This window comes from Martes martes (assembly GCF_963455335.1).
Source record: "Martes martes genome assembly, chromosome: 1".
NCBI lineage: Eukaryota > Metazoa > Chordata > Mammalia > Carnivora > Mustelidae > Martes > Martes martes.
The window spans coordinates 216,343,473-216,365,758 of record NC_137888.1 but is presented as its reverse complement, the minus strand read 5'-3'; the positions used below and the strand labels follow the sequence as shown (position 1 = coordinate 216,365,758).

General features: G+C 66.2%; 1 protein-coding gene across 1 annotated transcript; it reads right to left on the bottom strand.

Annotated features, from left to right (window-relative positions):
• Positions 1-1,058: 1,058 nt before the first annotated feature.
• On the bottom strand, positions 1,059-18,089 carry ATP8B3 (ATPase phospholipid transporting 8B3; the record flags this gene model as incomplete). Its single annotated transcript, XM_080823004.1, has 27 exons — positions 1,059-1,610; positions 2,579-2,706; positions 2,976-3,114; positions 3,280-3,519; positions 3,651-3,734; positions 5,668-5,891; positions 5,997-6,384; positions 6,571-6,688; positions 6,867-6,942; positions 7,756-7,867; positions 7,953-8,117; positions 9,542-9,654; positions 9,727-9,915; positions 10,303-10,459; positions 10,555-10,586; positions 11,365-11,573; positions 11,652-11,842; positions 12,716-12,804; positions 13,045-13,203; positions 14,551-14,633; positions 14,978-15,048; positions 15,149-15,221; positions 15,627-15,688; positions 15,913-16,011; positions 16,916-17,029; positions 17,445-17,533; positions 18,041-18,089. 27 exons carry the CDS (start codon positions 18,087-18,089, stop codon positions 1,059-1,061), a joined length of 4,005 nt encoding a protein of 1,334 aa, XP_080679130.1.
• Between the last annotated feature and the right edge of the window lie 4,197 nt (positions 18,090-22,286).

The following is a 22,286-nucleotide window of genomic DNA, read 5'->3' as shown; positions in this document are numbered from 1 at the left end:
GCCACCCACACCGTTGGCCTCCCTGGCCCTGGGCTAGGAGGGAGCTCCCCTGTCTGGCCTGGGATGTGGGGCGCAGGACCCCAGAGAACAGAGAGCTCCCCAAGTGCCCATCAATGGGGGCTCCGGGGCAGTGTCCCCGCTGCTGAGCTCCCACAGGCCAGCAACGGGGGTTGGGGTAGCGGAAGGGAGCCCCTCGCCCTGAAGGAAGGAGGCCCCAGATTAGGGGGGCAGAGGGCATGTTCTAGGACCTCCCCCCCACACCCAGCCCATCACTGCCCGGATTTGGGCCGTTCCACTCCTGAAACCAAAGCGTGTGACACGTTAGCCCCCCAGATCCCTGGGCTCACCCCTAGGGGCTGGTCTTTGGGGGGATACTCTGCAGCCCGGGGTGAGGGAGGGCCAAGGGGCCGTGTGGCCCTGAGTGTCTAATCAATTCTGGACACTAGGGCTGTTTTCTGGGGACACACAAAGTCCGGGTCCTAAAAGTCCCCCCAAATGCTAGAGGGCACAGAAGCCCTCTCCCTCCCACCCTCAGGTGACAGGCTTAAAGTTAAAAAAATATATCTATCATCGTCATTGTTAACCATTGCTGTGCTGGATTTGTTGTTTCGTTTTTCTCCAATAAATTATTTTCTACTCACTCACCTGGGCCTGTGTGCTGGCGGAAGGGGGGAAGGGGACGGTGCGCGCAGGGTGGGGGGTGGGAGTCGGCCTGGGGCGGAAGGTGGTGCTTTGGGGGAAGCTGGGGGGGGGCACCCTGGGTGGGGACGAGGCTGCGCCGGCCAGTGCTGGACCTGCCCCGTGCCCTGGACGGCCTCCCCTGCCCGCCCAAGAAAGGCTGGGGTGGGGGCGGGGCTCCCCCTGCGAGGCCCCGTCGGGCCACCAGACGGCGGTGTTTGGGGCCCCAAGCCGAGGCCGGTGCCGGTTCAGGAACACGCGGAGCCGAGAGCAGGCCAGGGGGCGGCGCGCCCCGGTTTATTGGCGAGCGCGGGGCGCGGAGCCTGGCGTTCGGGGAGGGCCGCGCGCGCGGGTGGCCGGTGCCGGGGCTCCCGCGGCCGCTACGGCGAGGACAGCGTCGTCCCCGAGGGGGCGGACTCCGCGGGCGCGGGGGTCCGGCCGGGGAGGGACGCCGCGCGCTGCCTGGGGCCCTGCAGCCGCCGCCGCCAGCCGGAGGACCAGCTCCTCCAGGACGCGAGCGGGGCCTTCCCCGGGGCGTCCCTGTCCTCCTGCCCCGCGGGCGGCGGCTCCCGGCGGGACCCGGACGGCCGGTCCTCGGGGGCGCCCGGGCTGGGCGCGCGGGCGGGCGGCGCGTCCTCCGCGGACGCCGGGTCCCGGGGCGGCGGCCGCCTCCTCCCCGGGGCCCACGTGTTCGCGCGCGGCCGGAGCGACTCCCTGGCGCCCGGCTCCGGCTCGGGGGCCGCCGCGCGCGCCCCCAGCACGTCGCCGCCGAGCGCGGGCGCCTTGCGCAGGATGGTGCCCTGCGTGATGAGGTCCGCGTAGCCCTCGCGGTGGGAGAAGGCGTAGCTGGAGCGGCGGCCGCGCGACCCCCGCCGCGGGTAGGGCCCGGGCTCCACCGCCACGACCTCCTCGCTGGGGGCCTCCTCCCCCTCCTGCGGAGCGGAGCGGAGCCCGAGGTCAGCGGCTGCCCCCGCTCTCGGGGCACCTGCCCCTCCGTGGCCGCCACCGACTGACCCTTCCCCGCCCGGAGAGTTCTGGGACTGACCTCGGCCCACCCCGTGTCCTTCCCTGGGACCGAACCCGACCGGCCGCCAGCGGCCTGGGGTGCCCTCTGGTGGCAAAGCCAGGACAGGGGCGCCTGGGGCAGCCACGTGGCCAGCCCCCCCCTCCCCCCGCCACCCCGGGGCAGAGGACGGCAGGTTCTGGCCACGTCTGGGTCCGTTTTTCCAGCCAATTCTAGGGCCCATCGCAGCTGCAACCCGCCCTTCTATGTCTGGGGGTTTCCATTGTTTTTTTTTCTCATTCCAACACAAAGTGGGTCCCTTTAACCCTCCCTAAGCGCACAGCTCAGCGGCGAAGCACACTCACACCCTCACCCTCCGTCTCCAGAACTTTCCATCCCCGACTCGGAGACTCTGTCCTCACCAAGCTCGGACTCCCCACCCCTGCTCCCGCTCCCACCCTCTCCTCTCTCTGTGCACACGGGACTCCTCTGGGGCCCTCCTGGGAGTGGGGTCCTGCGGGACGGGTCCTTCTGGGTCTGGCTGCTGTCGCTGAGCCCCGTGTCCTCGGGGTCCCTCTGCATAGTGGCAGGGGTCAGGGTCCCTCCCTTCCGGAGGCTGGACCGTGTTCCCGCGTGGGGACGGACCGTGCTGTGTGTCCTCCATCTGTGGACGGACGCTGGGGTGCTTCTAAGTCCCTTCTCCTCCCTAAACCATTTCCAAGTTGCTCTGTCATCTGGACCCCCAAACCCCCATCATCTGGGGGCGGGTCCTGTTATTGGTCCCCCCAAGGGCCCTGGGCGTGTGCCTGGGTCTCCATCCCTCCCACTCCCAGCCCCACGTCTTGGAGTTTCGGCTCCCAGCACAGGCTCTGGCTGAGGGGACCCCTGCCCCCTCACCTTGGGGCCCGCCTTCTTGAGGGCCTGGCAGATGACACGCAGGGCCAGTGGGGGCAGGGTGTTCAGGGACACATTCAGCAGAACGACCAGCAGGATGGAGGGCTGGGACAGCACGTTGCGGTCAGCGTCTGGCAACAGTTCAGGGTCACAGCCCGGCCCCGGGTGGAGCCTCCCCAGAGCCTGCCGTGTGCCCCCTCCTGCTGACAGCCCCCCTGCCCCCTCTCCCTCTGCCCCCAGGACACCTTTGTGCCAACTCCTAGAAGGCACCGACTCCCCTGCATGGCACCGCCACATGCCCCCGTGAGAACACAGGCGCTCGGAGAGGGGCACGGTGGCACGCGGACAGGGACGTACCCGTCTCCAGGGCCCGCCACCCCGTCCCCCGCTGGGGGCTCACACAGAAACGGGAAGGTCTTGGGTGAGATCTGGAAGAGCCAGAGGCTCTGGCTGAGCGAAGTCGCGAGCGCGTAGAAGAGGAGACTGAGGAAGACGGCGAGCGCGGACAGCACCGTCCAGTACCTGGTGGTAAGTACGACCTGAAGGGGCAGGGACGGTCAAGTCGGGGCAGGGCTCCATGGAAGTGCCCCGGGTCCACGGATGGCACCTGCTAAGGCCCCCCCGGCAAGGTCACTGAGCGGGCACCCCTTGGTGGCTCGCGTCCGAGGCCCCCCTGGGGCGGGACAGGCCGGGGTCCTGCCTACCTCCATGGTGATGGACAGCAGGCCCGACATGGCCACGACCACAGCGAAAGACTGATAGTCGCTGAAGCTGACGGGCCCGGCCGAGTCGTGGCTGACCCACAGGGTCATGAAGAAGTTGACCAGGGAGGTGACCGCGCCGTGGGCAAGGGCCTGGAGAAATACCCAGTAGTTAAAGAGCTCGTCCCTCTGGCCTGCGATGTACAGCTCGGGCAGCTGCAGGCTCCGCTCGGCACTCACGTCCTGGGGGTGGGGCGGGGGTAGCAGGCTGTTGGGACCAGGTGGGGAGTGGGGGACAGCCCCATCCCCGCGCCGGGCCCCCGGGGCGGACACGGGAGCCTCTCCGGGGGAGGAGGAGGCAAGGCGCTGCTCACCTGCTCGAAGAGCCCGATGTAGAGGACGGGGAGCGTGCTGTACAACAGGTTGAAGAGGGCGAGGAACCAGCCTTCATACAGGGGCTGGCGGGGAGGAGACGGAGGGGGCGCGCGGTCAGCCTTCCGCCGGCCGCGGAGAGGGGCAAGGCTGTACCCGAGGACGCCCGCCCAAACCAGCTGGACCCCTGGGGAGGCTTCCAGGCGCACAGGGAAGTCGAGTTACAACGAAGGCTGGTGCTAGGACCAGGGCTGGGCTGTCTGAGGCCGGATGAAGACGGGAAGGGAAGAGGCAGAGCGGAAAAGCGGGGTCTAACTATTGTAAAACTGCACCGTCGGGTCCTTGTTTTAATGGGATGGCTTCAGTGTAGAAATATGGGGGGGATGGCTAGACGATGCGGGGTTTTCAGGTCGTCTTAGGGTTAGGGGGGCCCGGTGTGGAAGAGGTCTCCTGACGACAAAGCCAATCTGGTCACCAGAACACGAGCTCTGGAAACCCCTGACGGGCCTTCTGGTTTTGAACAAATAAGTAAAAACAAGAAAATTTACAAGAACCAAGGTCCTCACTGTTGGAGAAAAGAACCCGCAGTGAGTCCGTGGAAGGGGCTGGGCTGGGCCTGGCCCCGCGGGCCCGGAACCAGATGGACGGCCGGGGGCTCAGAGTGTTCAAAGTACACACACAGAGGAGGACAGACAGACACGGAGAAGACACGGGACAGGTGTGTGTCCCGACAGGGCCGACACCCGTGCTTCTTCCAGCTCCTGCCGACCGAGCAGTCCGGAAGCGGCCGGTCCCAGCCAGCACAGCCGGCAAGTAGTCTGGGGTCTGACCGCCAGGACCCAGGTCTCCCTACGGGAAATGCAGCGGGAGTGTGGGGCCTCCCGTAGCCCCAGAAAGCAGGGCTGTACTCAGAAAAGAGCAGGCACGTGTCAAAGGGACAACTCAGGGACGATCGGGGCAACAACATATGCAGTAGAAGAAATGGCCACAAGCCTACACTGATAGAAATAAACGTTGGAAATAAAGACAAGAGTAAGTAGCGGTTCCCCCAGTTAACAAATGTGAGAAACAACAACAACTAAACGCGAAGATCCTGCTTTCCTCACCGCACTGAAGTCGTCGCCGGAGCAATTAGGTGAGAAAAATAAATAAATGCTATTTAACTAGGAAAGGAAGAAGGAAACTGTCTCTGTTTGCAGAGGACACAATTCTAGGTGCAGAGAAGTCCCAAAAGGGTCCCCAGAAAGTTATGAAAGGCAGTAACCCGGCTCAGCAAAGTTGCAGGGCACAGACTGAAAATAAAAACCTCACTCCTGTTTCTAGACACCGGCAAGGAAGAATCCCAAAAACAACTTAAGAAAACAATTCCAGGGGCGCCTGAGTGGCTCAGTGGGTTAAGCCTCTGCCTTCGGCTCGGGTCATGGTCTCAGGGTCCTGGGATCGAGCCCCGCATCGGGCTCCCTGCTCAGCGGGGAGCCTGCTACCCTCTCTCTCTGCCTGCCTCTCTGCCTGCTTGTGATCTCTGTCTGTCAAAAAAATAAATAAAGTCTTTAAAAAAAAAGAAAAGAAAAGAAAACTATTCCACTTATAGAAACATCTGAAAAATATCTATAAATAAAAAAGTAAAAGGAACAAACAATACATATTTATCCAGGGTGCGTCTGTAAAGCCCCCCCTCACACCCCTGGGTTTCAGTGACGGGGAGCTCACCCCCTCCCGCAGCTGGCCCTTGGCAGACACATCTTTTCACGCGGGGCAGGTCAGTGCCGGGGACCCTTGTGGAGCTCCAGAGAGCACCTGTCGTCTTCGCCATGATACTGCCTAGAGCCTTACAGTCAGCGGCCCAGCCCCCACACTGTTCTCCGGGGCCCAGCTCTGCCCTTGGGCCCCCTAGATGGATGGACATGGAGGCATCTGCCCTGCCCCTCTTCAAGCTCCAATTTGCCAAGTGCCCCTGAGAACGCTGGGCCCAGAGGGGACGTGTGGCTGCTGCCCCGGCAGGGCCTGCGCAAAGCACACCTGGGCGGAGAAGCCGTTGTAGAAGGAGAACCAGATCTGCACCATCATGCTGGCCACCGTCTTGTATATGAAATAGCGCAGGAACTTGCAGACCCGCATGTAGGACCAGCGCCCGTGCACCAGCAGCAGCCGCTTCAGGAAACAGAACTGGGCCAGCACGTAGTCGCTGTTCTGCACGGCCTGCATGCCCTCCTGCCCCGCCAGCCCCACGCCGATGTCCGCAGCTGCGGGGACATGTGGCCGGTCAGCCTCCGGCCACCCCTGGCCGGCCGCCCCGACCCCTGCCCCCGGCCGGCCGCCCCGATCCCCGCCTGCCACCCACCACCCACTCTTGATCATGTTGATGTCATTGGCGCCGTCCCCGATGGCCAGGGTCACCACGCGCTGGTATTTCTTGACCAGCGCCACGATCAAAGCCTTCTGCTTGGGCGTCACCCGGCAGCAGATGACCGTCTGGCACTGGGATGCCAGCTCCACGAAGGCCCGCTCCCGCCGCACCTCGGGGCTCTCGCCGGTGCTGGTGCTGGAGCCCGTGACCTGCGGCGTGACCGTGGCCCTCAGCTGGATCCCGAGGGTCCGCCACATCAGGGACACGCGCCGGTCCCGCAGGAAGTCCTCCCTCTGCTCGTCTGGCTCCTGCCACGACTCGTCCCCGTCTGCGTTCACGTTGTGGACCAGCGCCCGGGGCTCCTTGCGCAGGGACAGCAGGAGCTGGTCCTGGCCATGGGGTGGGGCTCATCACTCTCCCTGCACCCCTCCGCTCCGGGAGCGCCCCAAGCGGGCCTCGCGACCCAGCACTGGCCGGACTAGACTGCGACCCTCTGAGAACCGCCGCTCGGCTGCTCCTGCCAGCCCCCTCCCCAGTCCCAGGGGCTCTGCCGGTGGCCCTGAGTGGACACTGACCAGTAACTCCCCGCTAATGACCATGGCCACCTTGACACGTGGCAGGAACAGGTTCTTCCGACGGCCTTTACCACGCGGCACGTTGTTGTTGGTCTCCCAGTAGGCCTCCAGGATGCGGCTGCCGGGGCCCAGCTGGGCTCAGCCACGCGGGGGCGCGGGCTTCCCTGCACCCCCTTCCGGCTGCGCCTGGGTCTCCCCCTCCGGGAGTCCAGCCAGGCAAGGCTGAGGGGCCCCTGCGGACCCCGGGAGCCCCGCTTCTGCCCCGGTGCAGCCCCAGCCCCAGCCCCACGTCTTACACGATCTCCTTCTCCTCCAGGATGAGCATGCTCTCCGAGAGGAGCTGGCAGGCAAACCCGATGTTCACCGCGGTCTCTGCAAACCAGCCCCGCTCAGCACCGCTGCGCCCCGCGCTCGCGGGCCACGCCCACCCCGCGGTGGAGGCCCAGCCCCCCAACATCAGCGTGCCCTTGCCCTGGCCAGCCATGAGGACTGGCTCGGAGGGAGGCACGGACTCGGCCCGCCAATGGCAGCCGGCCCGGATGTTTTTGGCGGCAGCTGGGAGCAAAGGGGGTGAGGCTCCTGGAGGAAGGGAGCCTGGGGGCCAGGGCCAAGCGGTCACTGGATGTGGCATGCCTAGGCCCCCTGGCACTTCTTGGAACCCACAAAGATGGTTTAATTTCTTTTAAAATCAGCAGGAAAAAAAGCAGCAGCAGCTTGGACGTATTTGTCTTTACAGGAGCGCGGCTGCGAACTGACATCTTGACTATTTTGTCCGTCTGTGCCCGGTGCCCACGTGAGCCCTGATGCCGCCCGGCCGCGCGCACGCCCAGTGGGCCCCAAAGAACCCGCAGGGGAGAGGAGGGGATTTGGAGCTCTCGGGACCCGAGCCCTGCGCAACCTCCAGCGTGCCCCGAGTTCTCAGAGGCCTGCCCGACCCACCTCTCGCACGGGGGTGGGTCGTGAAGGCCAAACGCGCGGGAGTGCCCGGCACAGTGCAGGCCCCCCGGCAGGTGTTGGGGGGCAGGGGGCACTTTGAACTGTTCCCCTTTCTCCCTTCCCCGGATGAGGTGGAGGCCGTGCCGGGCCCGGCTGCGGGACAGGCTGTCAGGGCGCTCCAGTCAGGAGAGGAGCTCCTGCCCACCCGGCCCCCCTCTCTGCATGGGGCCGGGCCGCCCTGGGACCCACCTTGCTTATCCCCTGTGAGTACCCACACTTTGATGTTCCCCTGCTTGAGGCACTTGATGGTGTCACAGACGCCGTCCTGCAGTCTGTCCTCAATGGCCGTGGCTCCCAGCAGCTGGGGGGTGGGGGCAGCCTGAGCGGGGACCTGGCCCCCTGGCAGAGGTCGGGGTGCCGGCCTGGCCCCCCCGCGCCCCGCGCACCTGGAGGTCCTCCTCCATCTCCTCGTACACCTGGTGCAGGGCGTGGGTCCGGTTCTGCAGCAGGATGCTGGCCTCCTGGTGTCGCTGGCGCCACTCCTCGTACGCGTCCTCGCCCACCTCCTTGTACGCCAGGCACAGGGTCCGCAGCGTCTGCTCAGCGAAGGACTGGGGGCCGGGGGGCCGGCGCCGCCCCGTCACCACCCTTCTCCCCCAAACCGCCCCCCGTGCTCCGCTCCGCCTGGCCTCCACACCTGCCCCTGCCCTCCCTCCTGCCGGGAGCACCTCCCTTCGCCTCCTACGGCAACTTCCGAACATTCCTAAGACCCTCCCTGCCCCCGCCTCGGTCAGCCCCAGGCCCTCCCTGTCGTCCCTCCGCTTAGGAGTGTCTGGACTCCCGCCCGGACCCAGGTTTTCTGCCCCAGTGGGTCGGAGAGGCCATCTGGGGCACGACAGGGGCTCCCTGCACATCACAAGACAGCGGTGCGAGTGCGTCATTGTTCAGCATGTGTTTCCCCAGCTTGGAGTCAGAGACCAGAGGCCCCACCCAACCCCCTCCCCCAGCAGGGTTCCACACGGCCCCCCACTCCCAGCAGAGAGGGCACTGTGGGAAGCCCCCAGTGGAGGGCATGTGACGTTCTTTCCATAAACACCCCCACGGGCCCCTGCACCAGGTGATGCCGCAGACCTAGCAAAGCCCTTAGGGAGCCCTGCAGGGTCAGGTCAGGGCTAGGCCAGAGAGAGGACGCCTGACATGACAGGACAGCCTTGTTAGGGTTGGGGCAGGAAAATCTCCCTGAAGGTGATCGCATCAGGATCTAGAAGATCCTGAGCGACAGAGTAGAGGAAGGCATTCCAAGCAGAGGGGTTAGGTGTGCAAAGGTCCTGAGGTATCATCTGAGCAAGGGGCAAACTGTAAGCCAGAAACTGGGGTCCTGGGAAACCCCCCGGGGGCAAGGAGATACCAGGCTAGAGAGACCGGCAGGCAACAGACAGAGCCTCAACGGCTGGGCGGTGGAGTTTGGTCATCACCCACGGAGCAAAAGACGAGGCAAGGAGGGCTGCACATGTCTCAGACCCCAGGCTTGGCTAGGAGAAGGGAGGCAGTGTCCAGGTCCAAAGCCCAACCACAGGGTGTCCTTGTGTGACTTAGAAAAAGATGTCCCGGGGCGCCTGGGTGGCTCAGTGGGTTAAGCCTCTGCCTTCGGCTCGGGTCATGGTCTCAGGGTCCTGGGATCGAGCCCCGCATCGGGCTCTCTGCTCAGCGGGGAGCCTGCTTCCTCCTCCCCCTCTGCCTGCCTCTCTGCCTACTTGTGATCTCGCTCTCTGTTAAATACATAAATAAAATCTATTTTTAAAAAGAGAAAAAGATGTCCCCTCTGGATAGATACAGCTGAGAGTTCAGTTCCTTCCCAGTCCGTGTGTGTGCAGGCCTACATGTGCACGCTCACACTGGGGGAGGTTGGGCAGTGTGCAACCTGGACAACTGTACATGGACAGCAAGGGTACCTTCCGTTTCTCTACACACTCTCCTCCTCCATCCTTGTGCCCTCACGCCCCCCCCTACAGCCCCTCCTCCCACAGGGACTCACAGCCAAGGCCTCCTCCGTGGCCCACTCTTTCGCGCCTTTCTTGTGCAAGCGCTCAAAGATCACCACGTCAGCGCCTTTGGTGTAGAGGCAGATGGAGCCCTCGGGGCTGCGGACTGCAGAGGGAGAGGCCCGGCTGCCACAGGCTCTCCCCTGCGGCCCACTGCCCCCGGGGCGCCGGCACTCACCCAGCACGGACATGCGCTTGCGTATGCTGTTGAAGTCCATCATGGCCAGGACCTTGTACACCCGCTCCTCCCCCAGCTCCATCACCGTGATGCTGTCCTGTGTGCGCGCCACGAACACGTACCCGAAGTTCCGGGCCGCCGTGACCAGTGCCTCCTCGTCAGGGGATGCCGCCTGGTACACCAGCTGGTCTGGTCAGGGAGGGAACCGCAAGCTGGGCAGGGCGCCGTCCCCAGGAGCCTGCCCTCCATCAGGACCCGCCCCTCCTCTACAGCGGGTCCCGCCTGTGTCTCCAGAGCACGGGGCTAGGAAACAGGCCCAGGAGACGGTCACAGATGTCTCCCGGCCTCGTGTGACCTCTCAGCCCAGTAAAGGAAGGCGGGTGCTCGGGCCCCGGTCCTAAGGGTTTCATCCTCCCAGCAAGAACAGCTCTCAAGTCACAGCCTGGACACCCCGCGATCCAGAAGACAGTGGAAGGGGGCCTGGCAGTGGGGCCGGGCCATCTCTCAGGCCAGGAGAGCGGGCCAGGGGCCCCGGGGCCCGAGCACCCTCCGGGGGGAGAGGGCGGGCGCACTCACGGTCCTCCTCCTGCACCATCACGGTGTGGCAGATGGCCAGCAAGCGCCAGAACTCCCGCACCGTCTTGTCCTTGTTGTCCCGGACGGCACACAGGAGCTCAGCGTTTTGGTAAAGCAGCTTCCCATCAGCAAATTCGTTCCAGAGGTAGGGGTTCTCCTGCGGTGCGGGAGAGCGGCACGTGGGCTCTGGGCGCGTCCCTGCCCCCACCGCCGCGTTCCCCACCCCCGCATGACCCGGCGGCCAGGGCTCACCTGATGTGGGGTGTCCTCCTCTTCATCGGGGCCTGGGGAAAGACCCCCCCCCAGTCAGGCCTCAGCTACCCCGGACCCACGGGGACCCCACAGCCCCCAGTCCCCATAGTCAGGCTTCCTGGGGCCACCAGATACAGCAGACAAGCTGGGCCTGGGGCTCTGGACCCCATACCCCAAGCCACCAAGGACCCCCAGCCTCTGCTCTGCCTTCTGTACAAAGGAGGCCAAGGCGCAGCCACAGTTTCTGGGGTCCCGGGGGCAGCCAGAGCAGACAGCCACACGGAGGGCTCTCCATGGTCTCTCCTTACAACTTGGACTTGGCTGCCTATTTGGAAAAATTGGGTGGTTCCACACGAAGACCTGGCTCCGCAGTCCTTCTAGAAACATCCGAAGACCTAGCAGGGGGTAGATGCTGCCCATGGCCGACCCGCTGCTCCCTCTCGCCCCTCGGGCCCTGACTGAAGGTGGGGTGCGGTTTCTAGCTCTGTCTCCTGCGGACCACCCAGGCGGGCTCTCTGTCACCTCCCCGGTGCCACGCCTGGGCCCTGGTCTCCGGAGAGGACAGAGGAGCCCCGCCCGGCACGGTCCCCGCGGTCTGTGAGCTAGGAACGGCTCTCCCGTTTCCAGAGCCCGGGGAAGACTCTGACCTCGTGACACCTCACGTGACACCTGGAAGTGCCCGTGACTGTCCGCGCAGGCTCTGTTCGTGAAGACCCAGAGCGGAGCCCCGTCCCGCTGCGGGGCAGGTGCACGGCCAGCGACGCCAGCGTGGGCAGCGCGGCCGGCCAGCGCGGGGGCGGGGGCACCCACCGTAGGTGACGCCCCCGATGCAGCATTTCTTGAAGGTCATGATGTTCCGGGTGAGCGTGCCGGTCTTGTCCGAGAAGACGTACTGCACCTGGCCTAGCTGGTCGTTGAGGCTGGTGCTGCGGGCCTTGGCGGGCTCGTCCCGCGGGGCGTAGTACATCTCCACATCCCAGTTAATGAACATGCTGTTCCCCAGGTAGATGAACTCGACCCTGCAAGGCACGCCGGGTCACGCCCCAGCCCCCACGCCGGCGGGAGGGCGGGGGCGGGGGGGCGGCGGCCGGACCCACATGATGAACATGGCCATGGGCACCATGACGCTCAGCAGGATGAGGAAGCCCCAGAAGACGAAGAAGGTCTCCGTGGCCGCGCTGTACAGGTACCGGGAGGACACGTAGTAGTGCCTGGCCTTGAACTCCCGCACCTTGAACCAGAAGCCCAAGCTCAGGGCCACGGAGACCAGCACCAGGGACACGAAGATCTGCAGGGAGGGAGCGAGGTGGTGGAGCCCCGGGCTGCACATGGGTGCCCCCGAGACCCACCAGCAGGGACACAGGGACGGCCCCCTCCTCAGCCAGCCCTGCCTGCGGGCCCAGCAGAGCGGGGGGGGGGGGGGAGGCGGGACGGGGGGGGCCTGCAGGGCGGCTCTCATCTGGCCCTGTGGCTGTGATTTCACTTTTCTTTTAAAGATTTTACTTATTGGGGCGCCTGGGGGGCTCCATGGGTGAAGCCTCTGCCTTCGGCTCAGGTCATGATCTCGGGGTCCTGGGATCGAGACCCGCGTCCGGCTCTCTGCCCGGCGGGGAGCCTGCTTCCCTCTCTCGCTCTCTGCCTGCCTCTCTGTCTGCTTGTGATCTCCGACTGTCCAGTAAATAAATAAAATCTTTTAAATAAAAGATTTTATTTATTTGAGAGAGAGAGAGAGCGCGCGCGCGCGTGCGCACAAGCAGGGGGAGAGGCAGAGGGAGAGGGAGAAGCAGGCTCCCCGCTGAACAGAGAGCCGGATGCAGGGCTCGATCCCGGGATCCTGGGATCATGACTGGAGCCGAAGGCAGAGGGTTCACCGACTGAGCCCCCAGACGCCCTGATTTCTTCAGTTAACTTCAAAAGAGATAATTAAGGAAAAAGTTAAGGGCTGTTAAGTGTCAGTGGAGGGAGGCGAGCCTGTCGTGACCCCCTGCAGGTCTGGAAAACACCGAGATCAACATTTCCTTCTTAAGGACACTCCTGCTTGGCCCTTCTCTTACGGGAAGGCTCTGGTCCACAGACCCATGCCGGGATCAGGCCGTGGGTCCGCACCGCGGGGCGCCCGCTCCCCTCCGCACCCCCGCCGGGCGCCCGGTGCGGGCCTCACCAGCACCACCAGCCGGTTCATCAGCCGGTCGATCTTGGTTCTCTTCAGGCGGATCCTGCCACAGTTCTTCATGATCTTGGTGTCGAAGCCTGTGGGGTCAGCGTCCACTCGCCCCTGCCCGCCGATCCGCTCGTCCCCATCTTTCCCTCCAGCTGCCCCCACGTCCGTCCGGGGCGCACCGCTCCCGTCTTCAGCCACAGCAAGGACGCTGGCCGCCTCAGACCCTTCTACGCTCCAGGGACCCGGGCCTGGCCGTGTGACCTCCTGCCGGTGACTTCGGGGGCCCCCCACCCGGCGCCCACCGCGGAGGCCCGGGCCTGCGGCCGTACCCGCATAGATGACCATCCCGTAGCAGGTGTCTGTGTTCCGAACCCTGCAGCCGCGCAGAAGCATGTGGCCGCTGTCCAGGGGGTGCTTCCTCCCGTTCCAGTCCAGGCACCCCACAAAGCGGTGCAGACGGCTGTTGGGCTCTTCACACACCACCTTGCCTGTGGGCAGCGGGGGGGCAGGGAGCCAAGGGCTCGGCGTGGCTGGGCCGCCCTCCTACTCGAGCCACCCTCACAGGGCCGGCCTTGCCCCACGCCGCCCCCACCGGACTCACGGCCCCTCGGAGAAGCCCTCCCCTTGGAGCCCCCCTGCTCATGGGTAGGACCCTGGGATGTCCCGAGACATTCACTCTGGAGCGGGCCCCACTGACGTCTGTGAGCTCCGTGGGGGGAGGGGGAGTGGGCGCCGGCCTCGTCCTGGTCACGCTGGGGTCCCCAGAGCCCAGCCCAGCCCCCGGCCTACAAGGGCTACTCAGTAAACCTTTGAGGGGGAGAAGGAAAGGACGCCTCCATTCAGCACCCTGAAACCACAGGGGACAAATGCGGGGCACTGCAGAGTGTTCTAGAAGGCAGTGGGAGAGGGGCTTTCTGTCACCACCACACAGAGATTGGGGGTTCCAGCCCCACTTGTGTTTGAGAAAATAAACTGCGGGTCAAAGGATGGCCCAGGGCAGGGGGAAATGACAATGAGGGGTGGGCTGGGACCCCGGTAGGGAGAAAGCTGGGGGGCCACAGGCCTGCTCCAGGACTGAGAGCCTGAGCTGGTCCTGAATGGAGATGGGAGCTGTCCAAGGCAGGCCTGGCGGGGGGCAGGGGAGCCAAGGGGCAAGCCTGGGACCCCCTCACCTCTCTGAACCCAGTCTCCCCGCTCTGAAAGCTGGGGCTCTGCCTCGCAGGACCCCCCGGGGCAGCTGGGGCAGGTGGAGGCCCAGAGGGAGGTGTCGGGACGGGTGCAGCCGCCCTCCACACAAGCAAGGCTTTTCCCGGATGCGGTGACAGGCCGGCCACCAGCTCAAGACCCAGCTTCGGCTCCGGGACCCGTCAGAGCAACGAGCCTTTCCAGCAGGCCGGGGGAAAGGAAAGTGGCCCCTCGCTGGGGTGTGACGAGCCCTGACGGTACCCCCAGGGGTGAACGGTCCTGCTCTCCGGGCGGCAAAGGAGACACGCCCAGGACTCCCTGTCCCGTGGGCCCTTCCCACCCGCACGCACGTCATTAGCCCACGTCCACCGGCTGCCTTTGCGCCTCAACGGCCGAACGTGTTTGGCTTTCAGCGGCCGCGTGTCATGAGCCTGACCGATGCCACCCTTCGTGCCGTAACCACAGAAAACGCCCCGTGCTCACGCTGATGGCGGGGCCGTGACACGGGCCCGGGGCAAGCCCGCCTCCTGAAGGCTACTCCGGCCCCCAACATCCCCGAAACCCAGCAAGGTGGGGGACTTCCGCGCCCGCCCACCACGCAGGGGGAAGGTGGAGGCCCGGGAGGGGTGAACGGGTCTGTGGCCGCTCACCTTGGAAGGACGCCATGCTCCTCACACTGGTCAGCTCGAGGTGGGTGACCGGCGGGGCCTGCCTGAACTTCAAGTTGGTCTCCCTGGAGATGAGATGCGGAGCGGGTGGGAGTGGGGGCGTTCTCGCTAAGCCCCCACTGGGCGCCAGGGCCAACCCGGAGGCCGGGGCCCGGAGAGCGGGGCCTCGCGGCCTTCTCCGTTCGCCGGGGCGGCACGCGGAGCACACTGGGGCCCCGGGAACGTCGGTGCGAAGGCAGCCGCTTGCCGGCCCCGCTGGCTTGCAGGCGCCCCCCAAATGCTCACGGGGCGAGCGGCCAGCAGGCCTGAGCAGGCTCGCTGTGCCGACTCCCCGGCCGCCGGGGAAGGACCGGCCGCCGGGGAAGGTCCTGCACCCGGAGCCCCCAGCCCTGCGGCGACCCCTGCTCACCCGTCGATGTCTGCGGTCTCCACGTAGCACAGACTGCTGGGCTCCGTGCTGGCCAGCAGGAGCAGGTCGGCCTGGCGCGGGGCGGGGGAGCGGGGGAAACAGCGCTGCTGGGGGGCAGGAGGAAACGGAGCCGGGAGCCGCCCCCCCGCCCCGCGCCAGCCGCCGGCTCACCGGGACGATGTCGTCTCTGTGCAGACAGACCACGTCCCCCACACGCAGGTTCGCCCATTTCTCCCACAGGAAGCTGCAGGGGTGCGGGTGGCGGCAGGGGTGCAGGGGCGGGGGCTCCCACGCCCGGGCTCCACCGCCCCCGCTCAGAGAGGTCCCGGCTCCGGCAGCTCGCCCTCGGCTCTCCCGGACGGCCAGGCGGCCCCGACCCCCACTCCCAGGTCCCCCCGGCCTCCCCCGCACCGCACCCCTTCAGACCCTCAGCCTCCGCCCCTACTGCCGGGCCACCCGGGTTCGGGCGACAGGAGCGGCCAGAGAAGTTGGGGCTGAGAAGCCACAGAGAAGTCACCGCTGGACTCGGGCAGGATGTCCAGGAGCACCGAAGGGGCTCCTCCCTGTCGTGCACCCCCCCCTTCCAGCACGGGAAACCACCGGCCGCCCCCACCGTCCACCCACCGTCCTCCGGGCCGCGGGGCCTCACCTCTTCCCCACCAGGATCTGGCAGGGTCTGTTGTTGATGAGCCTGTCGCTCCTGTGTCGCCCCTGGGCTGACAGGGGCCGGGTCAGAGGGACGGCCCCAACCCCTCCCGACCCCACCCTGCCCCCGGCCGCCCGGTAGGGGCCCACGTGCAGAGAAGCCATCCACACGGGCGGCCCCTGTCCGGCGCAGCAGGCGGATTCTGCCTCCCACCCTCTGCCCGCGGGAGTGGCCGCCCCCACCTCTACCTGCCCCCCGCCATGCGCCGCGCGCCCCCAGCCACACTCACGATGTCGTCTACCAGGTCGCGGGTGGCCCGGATGACAAGGAGGCACACGAGTGGGGCAAAAAGAGTGAACCAGGGCAGCGTGGAGATCTCAGGGAAGCCCTGCCGTGGAGGGGGGTCATGCCAGCCCGTCCCCCCAGCGCCACCCGACCGCCTCCCCCTGCCCTCGCACCCAGCACAGCCAGCCTCTCGGCCCAGCCCCCAGGTCCGTTTGCTGACCACCCCAGCCAGGGCCAGACCTCAGGACGACCACCCTCTGGCCCCTCTGGCCCTTCTCCCCCCCACCCAATGCTCCCCAGCCCAGTCCTTTCCCCTGCGTGTCCAGCTGCCCACAGAGCAGCCTGGGTGGGCAGTCCCTGTCCCCCTCCCTGGCGCCTACCACGTGCTGTGATGTCACCCCCCAGTCCCCAGGTGCTGAAGCCACTGCCAGGTCCCCGATGCCTAGCACAGGACCCGCACACAGTAGGTGCTCAATGAGCTTTTATTGGATCTTTACTCAGAGCAAAAGGAGAGGACCCGGCTGAGGGTCAGGATGCTCTGGATACGGGCTACCCTCTGAGAGAGGGAGAGGACCCAGCTGGAAGCCAATCCCCCTCCCCGGGACCACCCCGGCAGTGGGAAGTGGCCCAGCAGGTTCTGAGAACATGCACTTGACCCCTGCTTCCTCCTTGCCCTCTGGGGTTGGCTGGGAAGGCTGAGGCCAAGAGGTCAGCTGTCCATGGGGGCAGGGGACGTGCCCTCCTTGGACCGGAAGGAGCCACGCAGGCACCCGTCATCATTCAACATACGTGGAGCCCCTCCCCTGTGCCAGGCCCCTGGCCGGGCCGTAGGGCCCCAGCAGCGAATGTGGGGCGCCGGACACGGACCCACCAGCCACACAGGCAACAGTACAGTTAAACCGCCCTGGGTCTCCAGAACCCTGGGGCAAGGGTGGTCAGGGACGGCTCCCCAGAGGAGGCAGGGTGAGCCAGGGCTGACCCTGAGGGCTGCCCCCACCCCACCCCACCTGGAGAATGATGATAAGAAGGAAGTAGAGGTTGGAGATGCGGCAGAACTGCTCATACAAGGTCAAAGGCAAGAAGGAAAAGACGTTGTACTTGGCCGTGTTGATGACATTGCTCTGGAACGAGAGCCGGCACAGCATTGCCGCCCAGGCCGGGGACGCCCCACCTACCCTGCCCGCCCCTTGGCCGCCCCAGCCTCGACCCTGCAGCTGCTGAATGCAAGGTCCTGACCCCAAGTTCACTGAGCGCCCGCTGAACACCAAGCCTGCAGCCGGCGTCTCTGTGCCCCACCAGGTGTGAAGACCCACGGCGGGAGTCGCGTCGCTGGGGTTCCCCAGAGTGAGACGCACGCAAGGGGCTCGGGGTAGAGCCCCACTGACGCACCGCCCTGCCAAGGGCTCTGAGTAACTCATGATAACTCCAGCTGGGGCGGGGTGGAGGGGGCCAGGGACAGCGAGCCCGGCACAAGGCTCAGAGTGGGGGTGCGGGGTGCCGCGGGGGAGGGCCGGAGCCGAGGGCCTGGGCGCGCACCTTATGCTTCTGCCTCCGCCAACACAGGAAGGTCTTCTTGAACCGGTTGTTGTAGGCCCTGCTGTTGGCTTTCACCTCCCAGGTGAACGCTGAGGCCAGAGGGAGCGGCGCGTGGGGCAGGGCCGCAGACAAACACGGGCTGACGACACCCCAGCGGACGGCTAATGGGCCCCCAGGGCTCCCGGCTCGGGGCACACTCAGCGCAAGGCCAGGGAGCCGGTAAACAAGCAGGATGGCCCCTGCAGCCCCTGACTCGCGCCCGCCTCCAGGAAGCTCGCCAGACGCCAGCCGGGATCCGTGGAGTGGGCCCCGGCCCCACCCCCTGGGCCAATCCCTAGGCTACGAGAACAGGCTCCGGGAGACCCCTTCACACCCGCTCCTTCTGCAGAGGGGGTAAACGGAGGCCCAGTGAGGGGCTCCCAGGTGACGGGCTGCCGGCCCTAGGTTTCAGCCGTCAGGTGGGGGACCATCTGTAACCCAAGGAGAGCCCCACGCTGGGCCTGTTGTGTGGGTGTGGGGGGCCTCCTCAGTCCGCCACCTCGGCCACTAAGCTTTGTGGAGCCCCTCCCCCCCGCCCCCAGACCCGGGACACGCACCTGAGTTCTCCTCCTCCTCCAAGTCCTCTCGGTAGGCGAGACTGCCCATGCTGGGGGGGCTGTGGGGAGAGAGACCAAGGTCACACCAGGGGCCCAGCCCTCGCTGGACCAGCTGGACCATCGTCCCATTCTCGGCCCTCCCAGAACTCGAGGCCTGAGACTGGACCCTCTAAACTGCCACTTCCCATGACCACCAGCTGTCCCACCACAGGGCCCTGAAGTCCCAGCCACTGGCTGTGTCCTTCTCCGGGTATCCTCAGGTCCAATGGGGCCCAGGCTGACCCCCACACCTGCAACGGCCTCACATCTAGCAGCCCCCGAGCGGGCATTAGAGCCCGGCCCTTAGGAGGACCCCACCGTTCGTCCTGGGGGGCCCACACCCACCCCTCCCAGGCCGTCCTGCCACCCCCTCCCGCCCCAACCCCCGCTCCCCACATGCCCAGCCCACTTAGGCGCTGCTCAGTTTGCTGACTGACTCAGTGGCCCCAGGGTCCTATGTTGGATCTGGAGGCGTGTCTATGAGGGCTGAGCTACGCAGAGGCTCTGACCGTGGTCTTGGGACAGCTAACCGTGATGGGGGAGATGGGGGCACCCACCACGCCTTTCATGGAGCCTGGAACGCTCCCACCACCCACTTCACGCTCGATTCTTGCCCTCCCATGCCAGGAACTTGAGTCTAACCGGGGGACCCTCAGCAGCTCCCCGAGTGACCCCCCCACCCGCCCAGCACTCGGCAGCCTCTGCCCCCCACCCCCCGCCCCGAGCCCTTGCCGGCTGTTTCTTCCACCAGGAGTAGCTCAGCAGGGCAGCCTGGCTGGGGCCTCCTCACCCTTCTGGTCTCAGCTCATACTTCTCAGACCGACCCCGCTTGTTCAGACGGCTCCTTGGGGCTCCCCCTCTGCCTGGAGCGTCCCCCATCCCAGTGCTGATGCCCCCTCTGTCCTCTGCTTCTCTCCCTGTCTGGGCTGCCTGCTGAACTCAGAAACGTTCAGGGCAGAGACGGCTGGCATCTGAGTCAACAGCGTCCCCAGGCCCCGCGGGGGAGGACCTGGCTCTGAGCCAGCTCCCTGGCTCCCGGAGCCTGAGCCAGGCCGCGCCCATTCACCAGATGAGGAACAGTGAGGCCCAGGGTGAGCGAGGCTTAGCCAAGCGGGACCCAGAGGCGGGGAGACCCAGCGGGGGACAGGCGGGCCGCAGGAATGCCTAGGTGGCCAGAACGCCCGCCAAGGTCATGCGGGGGCAGGAAGTCGCCCCCTGCCCCCAGGGCTGGCTGCCCCTGCCTTCCCACCCTCGGCTCACCAGAAGACTCGAGCATCCCGCAGCGGCGGTGGCCCAGGCGCCGGACACTCCCTGGACGGGACACCTGGGTCCACAGCACCCCGGGCGCTGCGGCACCCCCACTGGACTCCGCCCCGCGCGAACCTCCGGTGACGCCCCGCCGCGGCCGCCGCGACCTCACACCCCCAGGCTGGGCGGAGTCCAGAGAGGGTGCGCGGGCGCCCGGGGACGCACAGCAGCGGGGGCGCCGCCGCTCACCTGCGCGGGCCGGGGCGGGCGGTCCGCGGGTGGCCAGGGCGGTGGACGCGGCGCAGCTGTTAGCCCGGGGCCAACCGGCCTGAAACGGGCGGCGCGGGCGCGACCGAGGGGCGGTCCCAGGGCGGCCTGGGGGCGGGGCCTTCCAGAGCTGGGCGGGGCCGGGATGACCCTGGGGGTGGGACCTTGTGGAGTTGGGCGGGGCCAGAGCCGCCTGGGGCGGGGCTTGGCAAATGGACCGGCCCCAAGGGGCGGGGACGGGGCGGCCCCGGGAGGGCGGGAGGTGCGGCTTCTCCAGCTGGGCGGGACCCGGGCGGAGCATGGGTGGTCCTGGGGGCGGGGACTTGCGGAGTTGGGCGGCCCAAGGGGCGGGGCCGGGGCGAGGCTGGGTGGGGTCTCGCCGAGAGCGGCCTGTTCCGGGCTGAGCGTGGGCCGGGGTTCACCCGGCGGAGCAAAGCCAGAAGTCAAGAGGGGGCGGGGCGGAGCCTCACCGAGAGGACCAGGGTAGGGGGCGCCGGGCAGAGGTGGAGCCTGGGGCGGTCTCTGCAGTGGTGCCGGCCAGAGGGGCGGGCCCAGATCCAGGGCTGGGGCTTTGCAAGATGAGGGGTGCCAAGGTAGGGGCAGGCCGGGGAGGGCCAGTGGGCGGGGCCTCGCGCAGCAGAGCCAGGGTACCAATGAGCCGGTAGTTAGGAGCGGGGACTCCGGTGACCTGGCCAAGGTTGGACGGGGCTGGAGTGGGGCTAGGAGCGCGGGAGAGACGCACAGATGATCACAGGTCCCAGCCGTGTGCCCGGGCTTGCACCCACTCATCCTGTACCTGTCTAGCGAGCACCTTCTATGCACAGGTGCAGTGCTGCGGGCAGGACTGGGGGAGGCCGAGAGAGGAAGCCCACGAGGTTCTGGCCCAGGGTATGCCCACCCAGTGAGCAGCAGGGCCCCAGGGCCCTTCCTGAAGGTGACAGGGGTGGGAGACGGCCATGAGGGGGGTCATCGCCAAGTCCCAGAGGTGGGCGACTTGACCCAGGACGGGAGGGGCTGCTGAAGCTAGGGGCCCCGAGTGGGGCTCAAGGGGAGGGGCAAACTCGGGCAGACAGGAGAGAGGAGTGAGTGCGGTCTTTCTTATTTTCACTTTTAGAAACCACCTGTAGTATCGACAGTAGGAAGGTAGCTGGTACTGGGCACTTTCCCACCCTCACCGCCCTTCCCTCTAGGTCCTGGGATCCCTCCCTCTGGCCCATTGCTGATCCAACAGACCTGGTACCTGCTCCTTTTCCCAGGCCCCAGCCTGCCGTCTTGGCCTGGGGCTCGGGGGCCCTTCATAGCAACACCTGTGAGCAAACGTTGGGTGAATGAATGAATGAGTCATGGCATGGTGAGGACAGCACACAGGATGTGACCTCCCCCATCAGAGCCCCTGCCTCCCACTCCTTGTTCTTTGAAAGCCTGGTCTGTACGCCCTCCTTGGTCTGGGGTGGGGAGGGCAGGTAAACCTCTCATGTATTCATTCACTCAACAAACACCCAACGCCTACCCAGTAGTAAATGGGAAAGAGCCCGGGGTGGTGGGCAGGAAGGGGCACTGCACAAATTGTTCAAACAGCCTCCAGAGAGACCTTGCTGGTCCGAGGCCGCATTCCCTCCCTCGGATCTGCACAGGCCCTGCGGACGCCAGGAGTCAGCATCTTTGGGCAGCGGAGACCTTGCAGCCCCTTCCCCCGGCCTCCCTGGGGGTGCTCCTTATGCGCTGGGGAGGAAGCAGCTACCACCAGAAGCACAGAAACGAGGTGGGGGCTGCTCCTGGGGGGCCCAGTCGCTGAAGGGTCCGACTCCTTTTGCTTTCAGCCGAGGGCTCGACCTCAGGGTGGTGGGATCCAAGCCCTGCGCCCGGCCGGTGCTGGGCACAGAGCCTACCCTCTCCCTCTCACTCTCCCTCTCTTCGCTCTCCCTCTGCCCCCCTCCAAACAAAACAAAAACAAAAACACAGAACCTGCGCCACTGGTTTAGCAAACAACCTGTTTGTGGAAGAGAAAGTCAAATGGTCACAAGAAGGACCTCAGGGGGACACAACAGTGGCTGGGGCCCCAACTCGGCCAACATTCCCCCCAAGGGCCTCCCAGGATCCAGAGGGCAACCAGTCCTCGGCAGCGATGGCCCAGGACACCTCAGAGATAGAGACTGCTATGTCCTCACCCGGGACCCTGCTCTCTCGGCCTTGGGCGGAAGCTTGAGTAGCAGGGGGCCTCCTCCAGGAAGTCCTCCAGCACCTGCGTGCTCCCGCCTCCAGACCTAGGACACTCCAGCAACTGCCCCCTCCGCCAGGTCATTTCTGGCTTCATTTTGCATTTTAAATGAACTAAAAGTAGAGACCTGAACAGCCCTGGCCCTCCCACCCCCAAGAGACACACAATGACCCGCAAAAGCCTGATTTCATCACTGGGTGCTGTGCACACAAGCACGTCCTGGGAGCCGCGAACAGGCACACACCGTGGGTGGGCGGCCACCCTTCCATTCCCCTGGCAGACTCTCAGCCCTGCGAGGGCGAGGCACGGTGACTCCCTGGGTCTCCTCACCCCCGCCCCGTCCCTCACGGGCCAGCCAGGCAGCTCCACTCACAGGACTGGGGTACCACCTCCCCCATCACAGCGCCCCCAGGGAGCCGGGCCACCCAGGGATCTGGGTCTGCATCCCCAGGCCCAGGGACAGCTCAGGAAGTC